The 17,787-nt window shown below is 40.6% G+C and overlaps 1 protein-coding gene across 1 annotated transcript in view; it reads right to left on the bottom strand.

Moving 5' to 3' along the window:
- The window catches only part of SCFD1 (sec1 family domain containing 1), a 78,571-nt gene that overhangs the window by 31,271 nt on the left and 29,513 nt on the right, over positions 1 to 17,787 (bottom strand). The window contains exons 11-14 of the mRNA XM_063439197.1: positions 16,003 to 16,142; positions 14,291 to 14,381; positions 12,546 to 12,619; positions 8,412 to 8,493 (exon numbers count right to left, since the gene is read on the bottom strand). Of these exons, the coding sequence (XP_063295267.1) occupies positions 8,412 to 8,493; positions 12,546 to 12,619; positions 14,291 to 14,381; positions 16,003 to 16,142 (387 nt within the window). The remainder of the gene's footprint in view (positions 1 to 8,411; positions 8,494 to 12,545; positions 12,620 to 14,290; positions 14,382 to 16,002; positions 16,143 to 17,787) is intronic.

Here is a 17,787-nt window from a genome sequence, read left to right as displayed (position 1 = left end):
GCAAACAGAGAAAACATTGAATTTGAAGGGCTTATCTATTATCTAGCAAATCAAAAATTTTAGTTGGATACTTTAGTCACTTTCAGAACTAAATGCGTAAAAAGGGAATTGGGGCACACTGGGTACATGCATTTCTCATAAGTGGTGATGCCGCAAAGACCAAAATTCATACAAAACACACATACAAAAATACAGTTTTCAATTTTACAACACTACCAAATACAGGGAATTAGGTCCACTATATGGCCAAAGCACCCAGCAGACCCCAAGAAAGCTGTGACAAAGTAACTACTGGCACCATAACCACTACATGAGGAGCATTGGGTTAGACCATCCTAGAGGAAGCCATGCCTTCTTGGAGAGTTGAGGACCCCAAGCTAATCCTGGCAAATATGAGCCTGTCCCAACCAAAAGAGAACTACTGAAATTGGAGCAGGGGTTAAGAAAAAACCGACACATGAAAACACTTACAAAGTCTATGAAAACCCTTTTTTTGTTTTTTTAATTAATCTATTTAGTAAAGGAAAATAAATAAATTTAGAACCGGTATATGTAACCATATTACAATGATTTTGGCCTTGGATTTCATATCAGTGCCTGGAGTCTGCATGTGAGGGCTTTGCTTTTAAACTCTGCACATACACAGTTTAACCCCTTTGCTGCTCTAGGTGTAACAGTTGTCACCTGGTTGCACAGAATGTCAGTCCTTGACCGAAAGCAGTTTGCTGATGCTCTCAGATAAATACATGGCGATTGCCACTGCTTCTAGCCAAACTGTTCTAGCTAAACAGTTAGCCCCATCACTGGGGAACTGGGCTACGGTACTCCTGGCATCATTACAGCGGGCTGCAGTGGTTATGATGAGTAAATCTTTAATAATTAAAAAAGGTCAAAATAAAAAAGATGGGTTCAATGAGCCTGTTCAGCCATCTAAATGTCTGTGCTTCTATGCCTTTACCGTAACCCTTTGCTGAGAATTATGAGAAACCTTTTCCACAGAAGCTAGAGTGTCAAAGGTGATCACAACTAATGAGGAGCAGATGTTTTACAGAATTGGAGTTGGTTATCTGGAATGGTCTCTCAGGAGAAGTAGCAGAGACAAGCGTAGTTAAAATATTACAAAAATGAAACCTGATACTTGGTTTTTAAGTGGTGACTTTGAATTAAAATAATAAAAATAAAAAAAACTTTAGTAGTGATACAAGGGAGAGAGTAGGTAGAATAGGACAAATCTGACCCCCTGCTGTTGGCTGGCGAGAAATTCTGCAAATTAAAGTGCAAATTAGCCCAAAGGGCAAGATTGGGCATCTCTGGTTCTCAAGGAGCGCCAACATTGCAGGATTCAAGAAATTCCCAGTTCTATCCCAATGGGGATTCTAAGCGAATCTGGACAGTCTTGAGGACTTGGTTGAGAACCACTGATCTAGACAATGTAATAAGAACCAATCCAGACATACAAGTGATAGAACATTTCCAATAGTGCAGAGAGAAACTTATGGACATTAGAGAATCAGACTACATTACAGCAATGCTGGCCACAAACAATATCATGCAACCTTGCTTGGAACCAGCCAGGCTCGCAATCTAACAAAATCCAAAGAAGACATGGCGTGAAAGGCTACAGAATATTAAAGGATTCCAAGCTTCCTTGCTTTCAGCTAATCGGCCATAAATGGTGCTCATTAAGAACTGACAAGTGGCCAGGATCCCCTCTTTGTGTGTTCCGGTTTCGTGCATGCAGATGGCAGTCTGGCTGGGAACACTTAACAGAGCATTTAATAGAAGCAGAATAATAATCTTCGTAACAAAGAAAAACAAAGCAGCAATGAACACAGGAAAGCAGAAGCCTTAATAACTAACACATGATTTCTGGTCTTCCAAATACAATTAGTAACTTCAGTTGCATGCATCTAAAACAGAGCAAATAGGACTAGATATCTTTAACACTTTTTTTCTGCCAGAGGGGGCACAGAATATGCATATTCTTGAAAGAGGACCCTCCTCATTATGCTGGATGTATTTGTAAGGAGTAAAATGATTTGATTTACTTTGTATCCATTATAAGTGTCACAAAATATTACAATGCAATAATATGTATTTAATAAACTATATACATGCATTAAACATCAAATCACCAAGACTAGCATATCCTTAAAGGGACACTATGGTCACCAGAACTACTATAGCCTAACGTATTGGTTCTGGTGTCTATAGCCTGTCCCTGCAGGCTTTTCAATGTAAATGCTACCTTGTACCCCGCCTCTAGTGGCAGTCACTATAAGACGGCCACTAGAGGTGCTTCCGATTTCAGCGATGCACTGAGTGCAGCGTTCAACGTGGGACGTTGAACTCTCCCCACAGAGATGCATTGACTCTATGAAGAGATGCTGATGGATGCAGTGGGTGCGCAATAGCCTCCCAATGCTTTTCTACAGGAATCCATTGGCTTGGCTGAGATCATCAAGATCAACATATAGCACTTCTTATGATGAGAAGCAGCAAGGTTTTTATTTTTTTAGACTTACTGGAAATTAAAGCTCAGTTATCTTGAAAACCAACAGCCTTTTACAAGTGCACAGAACCTCTAGGGTTTTGTAAAACAATCTATTATGTGAAATTAAATTAATGAGATGGTACATGGCCACTGTAGACATTGTTCAACGTGTGACTTTATCTTAGATTAAATTCTGGCGGACCAATCCCAGACAATGTAAACAATCTGCAAAATGTCTGGAATCTGAAAAAAGAACATGCACAATTTTTTTTTCATTTTTTTTATTATTGTTTTATTAACCAGTGGAGAATTTTCTCTACAACACTATGAGGCTGAAAATGTTTAAAGGTTCGGTTTTGTTAGTTCTGGCCTTTCTCCGGTCTCCTGGACCATGTCTCCACTGATAACGTTAAATAAATAACACCTGGTACTTCTCACACAGTTCCTTTCTGTCTTTGTAAACCGGTACGGGTCTATTTAAAATGTAGGAATCTCAATGCGCATTTAATTAAGAGACACTCACACTAAAACCTTTTTATTTAGGGAAGGAAAGATTAATTAGCTCCAGATTCATGTTTTGAAGCATCAATCTTCTAGCCTGGACGTTGCCACCTAAACCTACTTTGAAAAAGTAGAACCCATCCTGAATACAAGGCCTGGCTGATTCCTCTGTTTTTCTGGTGGAGAAGATTCACGTGGATAAACAGACAGCTCTGCCAAAGATGGGTGAATGAAAAAAATCAAAAAAATCAGGGTCTGTTTGTTGAAATCATCTAACTTGTCGGAGTGTTCAGAGACACACAGACTGGTATTCCAAGTACTGACCTAATCAGTACATGAGCCAAGGAGCTGCCAGTATACCCCAGAAGGGCTGATTGATGGCCAGTTTCCTTAAGATGGTGCAAAACAATCTTGAGTAGCAGGGACATTAGATCACAAATTGTGGGCAACAGATGAAGACAAACTTCTGGAAAAAAGCACTTCTGTAAAAGGCACGGTCAGAGGGAGACGTATTCAACTTAAACGTAGTAGATACGTGGTCATTTGCAATCTGTGAACATTAATGGATGATTATTTCTTAAGTCATACACCGTAATAATACAGTGTTTGACCCGATAAAAGACGAATGACTCAATAATTGCAATAATCTGTGCAATTAATAATATGAAGCTGAAAACAGATTAATCAGAGGACTCCCTTCAACAAGTCAAGGACTATCAAAATCCATGAGAAATGTTAATTTCTACATAAACATTTCTCGAATGCCTTTTCTTGAAACAGCTACTCAATTTTCTCAGCCAAGTCATCTACGGGTCTCTATGTTTCTCTTCACAAATATACCCTCAATTTAGCCAATTATCTCCATATTATCGTGCGAAGAAAAGATATGGCAGTTAAACCGGTCTTACTACTACTACTACTATTTATTAAAAAAAAACAAAAAAACAATAAACCAAGGCAATTCATTATTGCCAACAGGGTTGTGGAGTGGGAACATAAAGCCTTCGACTAGGATTCCTCAAATTACGGTAGCCCCGACTGACACTAGTAACCCAAACTTGCTTCTGACTCCACAGCACTGGCAGGTCTGTGAAGTCAGTTCAAAAAAACCTTTGACACTACTCCTCAATTAATGGTACTTCTGACTTGGACGCCACTAACCCAAAATTGCTTCTGACTGCGTATCAACAGCCCTGATTGATTAGTTATGCTAAGAACAAAGTAAGGGCCAAAAAATAAAAAAAAATTCTTTAGCTATTACAGTTGTCTGTCGCTCATCAATTTGAAACAAGCACATTTTGATTGGTATCTCAGTGTTCTAACAAAATCAAAACCACTTAAATCCTGGTCAGTGACCAAGATTTGCACACATTCAAATAAATGAATGGCTGTGCACTAACTGTTTTAAAAATGCAAACTTACAGGACGAATACAATTATTAAAGGGATTCTATAGGCATCACAACAACTTTAGCTTAATGAAACAGTCTGGGTGTATAGATCATGCCTCTGCAGTCTCCCTGCTCAATTCTCAGCCGCTTAGGAGTTAAAAAGGGACACTCCAGGCACAAAAACAACTTAATCTTAGGGGTTAAACCATTCAAGAATGGTTTTATTTTGATGACTTTTTGGGGGCCCTTTAAATCACTTGTTTCGGTCTGTGCAGCCCTAACCACACCTCCCCTACCAGTGAGAGAGACACAGCCTGCATGAAGAAAAAAAAAAGTTTAATTTTCAATCAGAGGTTAACTTGCTTTGGAAGTTTTCATCTCCTCCTTAGTAAATAGCAAGCTATTAACAGAACAGGAGATACATTCTAGATTAAACATAATTATTTTTCAGGAAGTGTTTAGGAAGGCTGTGCATGTCATATAGAGGGGAGATGTGATTAGTGCTGTATAAACAGAAACAAAAGTTATTTGACTCCTAAATAGCAGAAAACTGACTGCAGGGGCATGATCCAATCACCAAAACGGCTTCATGGAGCTAAAGTTGTGTTGGTGCCCGTAGCATCCCTTGAAACAGGCACCGTCCATAACATTTACACAGATGTTTGAACTTCTCAACGAGCACTTTTGTATAAAGCGAAATTAAGAGGAAGTATTATCAAAACTCTTTAAAGTTATTTTCCTGCACTACAGTTTCTCATAACGGTTACTGAAAGCAATACAACATATTAAGATTCTACAAACAAGTAAATCTGCAGTATATTCTAAAAAATAAAACCAGAATGCGTTCAGAAATAACGTAGCCTTCGACCAGATGGCGGATCCCTTAAAACATCTGGGCACATGAAAAAAAATGGTTTATAGTATATAAGTCTGTATGTGGTTTAGAATATGAAAACAGATTTAACATCGATTTGCAGTGTCTTTAGAAGCATGATTGTTTGTATAAGTGCACCCAAGTCAAAATATTATGTAATTAACTCCTCATAAACTATAATAGCGAGTTGGAGCCTTACATTTAACATGCATGCCTGTAAATAAAATTATTTTATGTGAAGAACCAGGAAAAGAACAAAGCGGTAATACCCCAGATTAAAACCGCAGTTTCCAGCGACTGTATGCTAATTTATAGAAGGCACTCAAGCACTACGGAACTTAAAAGGATGGAAAAATAGGCCAGCCCAGTTAAACATAAATCCAGTAATTTATACTAAGGGCACATCTCTTATGGAATAATCAGGAAAAGGGAGCATCAAGGGAAATGGCATTCACAAATACTGCCAGGAACAAAGTTAATGTAATGTGTACATGGGATGTAGAGAGTAGGAATATATATGTCCAAACCGGGGTTTCAGAACACAGAATGTGGAAGAATCTTTTTTTTTTTTTTTTATCATTTGCTCCACTGGCTTTATAATTTGTAAAGGTCATTTGTCACTTTTATGGAAATTACAACATTAAAAAGAACATGGAAATTCATTTATAGCCTGTGTTGTTTTCCATGTGATGTCTTTAAAAATTAGCAACTGACATCAAAATCCAGTTAAATCCTGGCACAAACATGGCACACACTGCAATGGAAGAGGAGTAAAAAAACAAACATGTTTTTCTGTTTCTCCTCCTCTGCATACTATGTTCAGTTACAGAAATGGGTAGATGTTATATAGTAATTGGTAGGAAGCCAGGGCATAACCATATTGGCTAAATACAGGGGATACGTTATAATATGTAAATCCTGGTAAATGTCCATGTTTAAGAACTATGGCCTGCCACATATAAAATTGGCATTACTCTCCCACAATCGTAATCATTGTCCTAGTCATAGAAACATAGAATGTGACGGCAGATAAGAACCATTCGGCCCATCTAGTCTGCCCAATTTTCTAAATACTTTTCCATTAGTCCCAGGCCTTATCTTATAGTTAGGATAGCCTTATGCCGACCCCACGCATGCTTAAAGGATCACTATAGCCACCCAAACCACTTCAGCTTAATGAAGTGGTCTGGGTGCCAGGTCCATCTAGGTTTAACCCTGCCTGCTGTAAACATAGCAGTTTCAAAGAAACTGCTATGTTTAAATGTGGGTTAAGCCAGCCTCTAGTGGCTGTCTCATTGACAGCCACTAGAGGCGCTTCTGTGCTTCTCACTGTGAGAAGAGGCCAGCGTCCATAGGAAAGCATTGAGAATGCTTTCCAATGGACTGACAGAATGCGCGTGCAGCTCTTGCCGCGCATTCGCATTCAGCCGATGACGTCCGAAGGAGGAGGAGAGTCCCTAGCGCCAAGAGAGCCCGGCGCTGGAGAAAGGTGAGCGGTTTAACCCCTTCCTACCCCTTCAGCCCGGCGGGGGGGGGGGGGGGGGGGACCTATTAATACTATAGTGCCCGGAAAACGAGTTTGTTTTCCTGGCACTATAGTGGTCCTTTAAACTCCCTCACTGTCTTAACCCCTACCACTTCAGCTGGAAGGCTATTCCATGCATCCACTACCCTCTCAGTAAAGTAATACTTCCTGATATTACTTTTAAACCATTGCACCGCTAATTTAAGACTATGTCCTCTTGTTGTGGTAGTTTCTTATTTCAAATATAGTCTCCTCCTTGCTGTGTTGATTCCCTTTATGTAATCTCTGCATAAATGTAAAACTTCCTTAGTGAAACACTTGTTGAGAGTGGCTAACCAGCTTATCCCTATTTTTTTGGTAAAGGGTAAATCCACCCTCGATAAGGGACTGGGTACAGAAAGTTGAAAGCGTAAGGGTAATGGAGGAACTATGCCACTGTGAAACTGGCAGATACACTAACAGATCAGAACACTGGTTGACAAAATATGCTATTTAACACTAATGATCTCAATAGTGTATCTTCCAAAGCAGCAATCAGATGTTCTAGGTACTAGTGCAGGACATTTTTAATTCACATCAATATGTCAGTTTTCCTTTTGTTAATTTTCCTTATGAAAAATGTCAACTCAAATTTTTACTTATCATTAGCATTATGTTTTACATCAACGACTCAGCTTGTGCACGGTCAATTAGAGATCACCGAAGTCAATGAGGTCTCTGAGAGCTTTAAGGTTTTTTTGTTTTTTTTAAATAATCAAAACTATCAGAACTTAAAAAAACAAAACCAAAAAAAAATACCCTGCTAAAGATTGGCAGAAGAGGATATGCAGTGAATACGGTAGGTTGAATTCAGTTTAGTAATTACACCTAACTCACATTACTCTGCATTAAAGATGTTGTAAATGAGAACTCCAAAAACAATATAGTTCAATAGATCCACTTTATATTTAACTGTGAAAGGACTTGGAAACTACATTATATGCATCAATTTTACTAGAAGCTTCCTCTGTGTTACAGATTGTGCCCTTCCAGAATTAATTCCAGATTCCAGATAATTTTAAGATGTGTTTAATAGTCACTTGGTTGTTTCATTTAAGCAATTGGCTTTTCAAATAAAATATTTGGGGTGTGTGCTTTTTTAGGTTTTATTGCTTTTCAGGTTTTCTTACTGCAAAATAAATTTTAAAAAAATATTAAATTAAATCTCCAAATATACCCAATTTGGAATAAAAATTTCCATAGAAACTCTTCAATGGGTTTGACAAATGCATTCCCAAAAAAACAACAAATCAACCTAAAAATGTATTTCACTAAAATCAGGGTTTTTAAAACGGTTATAATCCATCAAGCCCTTTCCAATTACAACGTAATCAAACAAATAACATTGTGGACCTAAAATGACGGGTGTCTGCCACCCGGGGGTCACAAGGTTGCATGTCCATTCGAAAAATTGCTTTAACTGAACAAGGCAAGGAGACATTTTACCCTGCTTCAACAACATCCTTTAATGTCATTACAAAAGTACTCATATACAGTGGCATTGTGGGGTTTCACAGTTGAATAAATTGCTATCTTTGGTGACAGACAGATGTAACAATATAAATCACATTTAATAAAAATGACTCACTTTGATATGTTCCAACACTGCAGTGGCTACGTTGGTGTGCATGTCTATGATTCTTTTCTTATCCAGGAGTTCAGGAAGAGAGCTGAGGGGTCAGAGAAAGGAGGTTTAGATTTCTCTAGGTTTCATTAGTTCATTTGCTTTCACGATGGTCCGAGATTCCCTCTCTTACTCCTCTCGGATGGTCCGAGATTCCCTCTCTTACTCCTCTCGGATGGTCCGAGATTCCCTCTCTTACTCCTCTCGGATGGTCCGAGATTCCCTCTCTTACTCCTCTCGGATGGTCCGAGATTCCCTCTCTTACTCCTCTCGGATGGTCCGAGATTCCCTCTCTTACTCCTCTCGGATGGTCCGAGATTCCCTCTCTTACTCCTCTCGGATGGTCCGAGATTCCCTCTCTTACTCCTCTCGGATGGTCCGAGATTCCCTCTCTTACTCCTCTCGGATGGTCCGAGATTCCCTCTCTTACTCCTCTCGGATGGTCCGAGATTCCCTCTCTTACTCCTCTCGGATGGTCCGAGATTCCCTCTCTTACTCCTCTCGGATGGTCCGAGATTCCCTCTCTTACTCCTCTCGGATGGTCCGAGATTCCCTCTCTTACTCCTCTCGGATGGTCCGAGATTCCCTCTCTTACTCCTCTCGGATGGTCCGAGATTCCATCTCTTACTCCTCTCGGATAGTCCGAGATTCCATCTCTTACTCCTCTCGGATGGTCCGAGATTCCCTCTCTTACTCCTCTCGGATGGTCCGAGATTCCATCTCTTACTCCTCTCGGATAGTCCGAGATTCCATCTCTTACTCCTCTCGGATAGTCCGAGATCCCCTCTCTTACTCCTCTCGGATAGTCCGAGATCCCCTCTCTTACTCCTCTCGGATAGTCCGAGATCCCCTCTCTTACTCCTCTCGGATAGTCCGAGATCCCCTCTCTTACTCCTCTCGGATAGTCCGAGATCCCCTCTCTTACTCCTCTCGGATAGTCCGAGATCCCCTCTCTTACTCCTCTCGGATAGTCCGAGATCCCCTCTCTTACTCCTCTCGGATAGTCCGAGATCCCCTCTCTTACTCCTCTCGGATAGTCCGAGATCCCCTCTCTTACTCCTCTCGGATAGTCCGAGATCCCCTCTCTTACTCCTCTCGGATAGTCCGAGATCCCCTCTCTTACTCCTCTCGGATAGTCCGAGATCCCCTCTCTTACTCCTCTCGGATAGTCCGAGATCCCCTCTCTTACTCCTCTCGGATAGTCCGAGATCCCCTCTCTTACTCCTCTCGGATAGTCCGAGATCCCCTCTCTTACTCCTCTCGGATAGTCCGAGATCCCCTCTCTTACTCCTCTCGGATAGTCCGAGATCCCCTCTCTTACTCCTCTCGGATAGTCCGAGATCCCCTCTCTTACTCCTCTCGGATAGTCCGAGATCCCCTCTCTTACTCCTCTCGGATAGTCCGAGATCCCCTCTCTTACTCCTCTCGGATAGTCCGAGATCCCCTCTCTTACTCCTCTCGGATAGTCCGAGATCCCCTCTCTTACTCCTCTCGGATAGTCCGAGATCCCCTCTCTTACTCCTCTCGGATAGTCCGAGATCCCCTCTCTTACTCCTCTCGGATAGTCCGAGATCCCCTCTCTTACTCCTCTCGGATAGTCCGAGATCCCCTCTCTTACTCCTCTCGGATAGTCCGAGATCCCCTCTCTTACTCCTCTCGGATAGTCCGAGATCCCCTCTCTTACTCTCGGATAGTCCGAGATCCCCTCTCTTACTCTCGGATAGTCCGAGATCCCCTCTCTTACTCTCGGATAGTCCGAGATCCCCTCTCTTACTCTCGGATAGTCCGAGATCCCCTCTCTTACTCTCGGATAGTCCGAGATCCCCTCTCTTACTCTCGGATAGTCCGAGATCCCCTCTCTTACTCTCGGATAGTCCGAGATCCCCTCTCTTACTCTCGGATAGTCCGAGATCCCCTCTCTTACTCTCGGATAGTCCGAGATCCCCTCTCTTACTCTCGGATAGTCCGAGATCCCCTCTCTTACTCTCGGATAGTCCGAGATCCCCTCTCTTACTCTCGGATAGTCCGAGATCCCCTCTCTTACTCTCGGATAGTCCGAGATCCCCTCTCTTACTCTCGGATAGTCCGAGATCCCCTCTCTTACTCTCGGATAGTCCGAGATCCCCTCTCTTACTCTCGGATAGTCCGAGATCCCCTCTCTTACTCTCGGATAGTCCGAGATCCCCTCTCTTACTCTCGGATAGTCCGAGATCCCCTCTCTTACTCTCGGATAGTCCGAGATCCCCTCTCTTACTCTCGGATAGTCCGAGATCCCCTCTCTTACTCTCGGATAGTCCGAGATCCCCTCTTTTACTCTCAGGATAGTCTGGGATTCCCTCTTTTACTCTTGGGATAGTCTGGGATTCCCTCTCTTACTCCTCTCGGATAGTCCGAGATTCCCTCTCTTACTCCTCTCGGATAGTCCGAGATTCCCTCTCTTACTCTCGGATAGTCCGAGGTTCCCTCACTTACTCTCGGATAGTCCGGGATTCCCTCTCTTACTCTCGGATAGTCCGGGATTCCCTCTCTTACTCTCGGATAGTCCGGGATTCCCTCTCTTACTCTCGGGATAGTCTGGGATTCCCAGGATTTTAATCTCAGGACAATTTCTGCAACCAACATTTTTATTAAATTCACATGTGCAACAAAATAAGCATGTGACTTATATAGACAGTATCTACAGTTTACAAATAAAACTCCCAAAAATAAGAATAAAAAAAAGTCATGTATAAAATGAATGATAAAATTAGTAGACTGCATTTCCTAGAACAGTGCTAATTTCTGGTACATCCTAACGTGATGAACAAATATACTGCGTCAGGGAACCATGTTTTAATGTGCACCCATCTGTCAATGTCCCAAATCCGTAAGCACATTTAAAGTAACACTCCAAACACATGTATGGGTGAAGGGTGTGTTCTATTTTTTTTTCCTACAGTTTACAAAAGTGCCAATTTCAAAAGTAATCAATACTTTTAGAAATTAACCTTGTTACACCTCCTTGGTGGTCAGACAGCCTGTCCTGTTACTTCCTAGTAGTTTGGATCACAATGACTCAAGAAGCCCAGAAGGGGAATGATTGCAAAGAAACATGCAGACCAAATTACATGCATATTTTCTTTGGGGGCATGTCCACTAAAAAAGCGTTACTTTAACTAGCAATGTCCAAATGTGTAAGACTGTTTCTCTCTCATTAAACTGTGAACGGAGTAATTTTTGTTTATGCATATTAATCATATCTGCATATGTAGTTTATGCCAACGGAGGCTATATTTACACTCTTATAATAATTTGTTTCACTAATACACTAATGTGGATGGAGGTTGATTTAGAGCCAAATTAACTGCTGTAGACTAGACTATATAGCAACATTTTTTTTTTTTTTTTAATTTTTTTTTTTATTATACAGTAAACATCCAAGACAAACACTACTCAACCACATGTTTTAAGCAAATTTAAATGTGAATTGCTTGCTGCAGGAACAAAAGATGTCTAAGCGAACATGCAAATTAAATTCTGTAAACTGAACTACATAGTTACATAGGTTGAAAAGAGACACGTGTCCACAAGTTCAGCCTTTCTAACATCTGTTTTTGCTGTTGATCCAAAAGAAGGCAAAAAACCCAGTTTGTAGCGCTTTCTAATTTTGCACCAAATTAGTAAAAGAATAAAAATAAAAAATAAATGTATTCTTGACCCCAGAATGGCAGTCACATCTCTCTTTGGATCAAAAAGCGGTCACCCCAGCTATTAAAACCACAAGTTATATTAGTGTGAAACTTAAAAGTAATATTTTTTACAATTTCTCATAAAGCAGTGCAGACAAGTTAAAAGTAATGATAACCAAATTGTAGTGGCACTGGATGTTAATTGGAGGGGCAGCTGCAGGAGCAAAGTAGATAATTGTTTCTCAAATCCCATTGAAGGGTCTTCTTCTGCTCATTGCAACGCTACTACGTACACATTTGTCTTTGTCCCTGGTTCTTGCAGCTCTCTTATTTATACTAGTACCAACACATTATTCCGGATCGAAAGACTGTGTGAAGTAATCACAGATGTATGAATACATCCTCCCCAAATTACAATCAAATAACGCACCTAACGGCAGAGGTCAACTTGGCAGTGTTATCTGACAGCATGCTTATTGCACCTTCATCCTCCCCTTCCAGACCCTACGAAAAACAAGATTAGTGTAGTCGCTGAGAATGCACAGACAGTTCATTCAGTGATGCCTTAAATTTGAATTGCACAAAATATTAAAAGAATATGTCAACCTCTCTTATATGGGGAATAAAAGCCATACAGACTGTGGGAATATAGCTTGAGATTAATACATGATATTATAACAGAAGTTTACTTTAAGAGTTTCTAGCAACCGTCGACACAGGTGGTTCAATGATCACCAAAGGAACCAAATCAGCACCTTCCAGTAGTCAATGGGTACTGACTGGAACAACATCCAAACCCCTAAAGCACTTCTGCTTTTACAGGTGCCAGTTTTTGTAGACATCGGCACTTTTATAAATGGCCTAAAGTTGGACCCCACCAGCTGTCAGACAGTTAGGAAGGTGGATCTCCTGAGAGTAGAGATCATATCATAGAAACATAGAATGTGACGGCAGATAAAAACCATTCGGCCCATCTAGTCTGCCCAATTTTCTAAATACTCTCATTAATGCCTGGCCTTTTCGAATTGCTAGGATAGCCTTATGCCTATCCCACGCATGCTTAAACTCCTTTACTGTGTTAACCTCTACCACTTCAGCTGGAAGGCTATTCCATGCATCCACTACCCTCTCAGTAAAGTAATACTTGCTGATATTTTTAAACCTTTAATTTAAGACTATGTCCTCTTGCTGTGGTAGTTTTTATTTTTTTAAATATAGTCTCCTCCTTTATTGTGTTGATTCCCTTTATGTATTTAAATGTTTCTATCATATCCCCCCCGTCTCGTCTTTCCTCCAAGCTATACATGTTAAGTTCCTTTAACCTTTCCTGGTAAGTTTCATCCTGAAATGCATGAACCAGTTTAGTAGCCCTTCTCTGAACGCTCTCCAAAGTATCAATATCCACAGGATTAGAGGTAAGTAAACAGTATTACTTTTGAGATACAGAAGGGTATTTATTTCTAACACTTGAATATTTCTTTAAAAGAACACTACAGTTTTAGGAATACAAACCTGTCATTGATATAGTTCCCCTAACTCAAGCTCTCTGCAGTCTCCCTCCCCCTCCCCCCCCCATGTGCCATAAAAATCAAATGTGATTTTTGAAGTTTTACTTGCCTTTTTCCAGCACTGAAGCTCCCTCTGTGCTGTTCACCTCTCCGCCTCCAGCGACATCATCAAGGAGGCATGGCTTCCTTCCTGATGGTCCAATCCAAATGCTCCTCATGGAGAAGCACTGGGGACTTGACACAAATGCACAGTGTGTGCATCCATGCTTCCCCATATTATATGCAATACTTTCCTATGCGCATACTCGTCCCTGCAGTGGAAGCGTCTCTAGTATCTGTCAGGAAGACAGCCACAAGAGATGGATTTAATTCTGCAATGTAAACATTACAGTTTCTAAAAAAAAAAACTACAATATTTCACATTGCAGTGTTAAAAGGACAGAGCCACTGCACCCAGACCACGTCATTGAGAGGGTAGGGAAGAGCTGCTCGGATGTGTAAGAAACACAATGAGTGCTGCAATGTACTAACATTTGTATCTAATTAGGGCACGCAACACCTAAATTATAATTAAACCCTCAATAGATACAACAAATAATTATTGAAAGACATTACCGGCCGTGCAAGTGGCTAGCAACATAACGTTAAAAAAAAAAAAATTATTTACCATAATAGTTTTAAGGCGCTTCACTTCATCCTCCTGTGTCCGGTAAGATTCAAGTTCTTGCTGCACTGACTCAGCTACTTCGGGGAATGGACTGAAGAGAGAGTGAAAAACAGATCATATAATGTTTACAGCAAAGACAGTGGAAGATTAAACCGTCTCCAAAAGAAAAAGTTGGGGGAAAAAAACTCTCTAGGACAGTTAAGACCAACTTTGGCACCCAAGACATTTGTAAAATAAAACAGTGATGTAATGAAACAGAAGTTCTTGTAGAGTCTAAGGGGAGCTTATTTGCATGTATCACCATAAGGTATGCTTTGATTTGAAAGAAGCATTTTATTTGCAAGCACGCTTGCTAAATTTCTTTTTATTGGTTCAAATGAAGTAATGAACATTTGATAGTCAAATCAATTTCATTAATAAGAAAATTATTATTAAATGACAACACAGAAAGTTCTCTAAATGCTACTAGGAAATATCGAGAACATTTAACGGTCTCATATACAAGGCCACATAAATATTGAAGAGACACTCCAGGCACTTAGGCACCACGTGTACGTTACAATAAGCATTGCAGGAAGGGTTCTTATGGCTTTGTTTTTTTTTTTAATTAAAGAAACAGTATCTAGCAACCTGGCTCCCCCTAAATATACGGCCTTCTCCTCTTGAGGCGGGCCACCCCGTGCACTGCTGCCATACGTCGGTTTCCGGGACTTCGGAGTCGCAGTGTAGGTGAGTATGTTGGTGAGGCCGGCTGGAGATATCTGCATAGCAGGTCCTGCCAGAAGTCTTCGCGGAGGCAATTCAGCTCTCCCAGTGTTCCAGATTCTCCCTCCGGACAGGGCCTGTAAAGTGCTTTCTCCGCCATTTTGGATACTTCCATCACAGGAAGCCCTCGAGACTTGGCAGTGTCGCTTGCCTTTTGTGAATGTAAGGAGCCCTCATAGTGGGGACCGGAATCACCCCCGCCCGTCGATAGGGGGGGTAGCGGGGCTTTAGCTTCATCATATTGTAGGTCTGTGCACGTCGGGCCAGGAGATCGGCCGCCTCTCCCTGCCACTACACCAGTCAGGCCTTGCTTGCAGTCAGCGTGGTTTGCAGCTTGGATGACCGCAGAACTACCCTCAATATAGTGAATTCTTACCTTTATTTCAGTCTGCTTGTGCTGGCTGTGCCCTTGATTGGCTGACATCATCAGAAGTGAGGATCTCAGCCAATCACAGTGCATTCCCATAGAAAAGCATTGGATTGGCTGAGATTGCCAATGAGGTGGGGCAGGGCCTGATGCCATCCGGGACAATCAGCATCTCCTCATAGAGATGCTCTGACACTTTGGATTCAGAGAGATTCTACACTAGTAATATGACAAATGAACTACAACTCCTAGAAACCCTTACTACACCCATAAAGCACTTACAGTACAAGCTCAGTAATGATATAAAATGTTAAGTGATCTGAATCACGTCTTGATTTGGTGATAGGTCACTGCAGAGCTTGGAAATGTGCCGGAACGTCAAAATGAACTTTTTATTAATTACAGTTAATGCAATTTTGTAATTTTTAAAAAAATAAATAAATAATGTATATTATAAATAGAAAATAAGTCGCCTCCAGTCTGGACTGTCTCTTTAATTGATAGGATAAATTTACATTAGTAATGCAGATAAAGTGAAATAGAGTTCTCTTTAAAGAAAATGGATCACATAATAACTGACCTGCCCTTGTGTTTCTGCCAAAATCTATCTGAAACGGTCAAGTCATATGATTTCTTGTTTTTCTTTTTGGGGCGAGCTCCTGCTGGGCTACTTTCCAATGCTTGTGATTCTTCTAAATCCACTCGATTCAGGTGGAAATCCTGCAGCAAGTAATACATTTTAAGTTACTCACACAGGTAACAGGCTGGGTATTACTACTTCAGAAACATAGGGGGATAGTCACCAAAGTGTTCTGTTCTAAAAAGTAATGAAAAAATGTAAAATGTCCCCAGTGGAATATGCCTGCTGGTAACACTTGTTGCCATGGTGACCGTACCACTTTTAGTACATTAGACCACATTGATAAATCCACTCCATGACACTGTAATAGCACAGGTTATAAAGATTTTTTTTTAAATGAAGCAGGAGATCTTTTACATAGGGTTCATATCATCTTACATCACACAAACTGTTTAAACTGGAAATGGCAATTATTATTTAAAACAAGTCAACGTTTTCCTTTTTGGGGATGGGGTGGGATGGTTACTCCAATTCAACTATTGTCCCAGCTTGGCTATATTGGCCTAAAATTTGCAGGTACATTTCAATGCTTTCCTATGGGGATTTCACAGACGCTGGATGCTCCCATGCGGACCATAAGGAGGTACACCGTCATAAAAGAGACTAAGAGTTCCTGAGGATGCCAGAAGTGACACTAGTGGCTGTCTGACAACCACTGGAGGCAGTCTTAAAAAGATATTTATTGCAGTTTCTCTATAACTGCACTGATTTACATTGCAGAACTAAGTGGGACAGGGACACTGCACCCAAACCACTTCAATGAGATGAAGTGTTTTGGGTGACAATAGTGTCCGTTTAAGTTTGTGTGCTCTAGTGAGGGTTAATCAGTGTATAGGGTTACATAATAATGTTCATTTCTGTAGGACTCACTGAAGAGGTTTGCCTTGATAGGACAGGCGAGCTTACACTGTTAAGGCAATAAGTGTGATAGTAAAAACCTCTGCTATTTAAATGTACATTTGCGATAATGCACAGGTAATTATTTTTTTGCATTTGGAAATATAGACAATGTATTTTTTTTATTTATTTTTTTTAAACATTTTGGTCTTAGATTCATGCCCTCTCCCTTAGAAAATAAAATAAAAAAAAAATACAAACAATACCTATAAACTTACCTTTAATCCAATGCCAAGTCAGTCTCCTCTGTTGTGATGATCTTGATTCAATTCAATGCTTCTTTACAACCTATAGCTCACTCCATCAGTCTGATGTCTCTTATAGAGAAGCATTGAATCCACTGCTTCTAAATAAGAAGACCCATGATGCATGTATATGGCTGAAGGTAGGAGTGAGTTTGCCTTAAAAAATAGATCTAATTACTTTTTAAAACTTAATGAAAGCATTATATTAAAAAATAGTTTTGAGGTGACAATTGTCCTTTAACCATATCCTCTAGGAGTCCATTTAAAATTAAAGTACTGAAGAAAAGAACCTTGGAGACGTAATGATGTTTCTGTAATACATTTACACCTGTACAAGGTGCAATAAAGGAGATACAGGACATGACAAGTCTAGATAAGAGCTGTGAGAAGATTCTCAGGGTTACCAAGTTGCATTTCTATTAATGGACCAAAAATAAATGAAACACTGACTGGCAATTTCAGGAATGAACAGAGAGAAGGTGAGTGTAACCTTGCACCTGAAGAATGAGGAGAGGACAGAAAGGCTGTCAATCATTACAAGAAATTGGGGAAAAGAAAGGAAGAAAGAAGAGTTATTAACGAA

This window comes from Pelobates fuscus, chromosome 13 (assembly GCF_036172605.1).
Source record: "Pelobates fuscus isolate aPelFus1 chromosome 13, aPelFus1.pri, whole genome shotgun sequence".
Lineage (NCBI taxonomy): Eukaryota > Metazoa > Chordata > Amphibia > Anura > Pelobatidae > Pelobates > Pelobates fuscus.
Note: the sequence above shows the minus strand (reverse complement) of the source record. Positions and strands in the feature narration are given on the sequence as shown.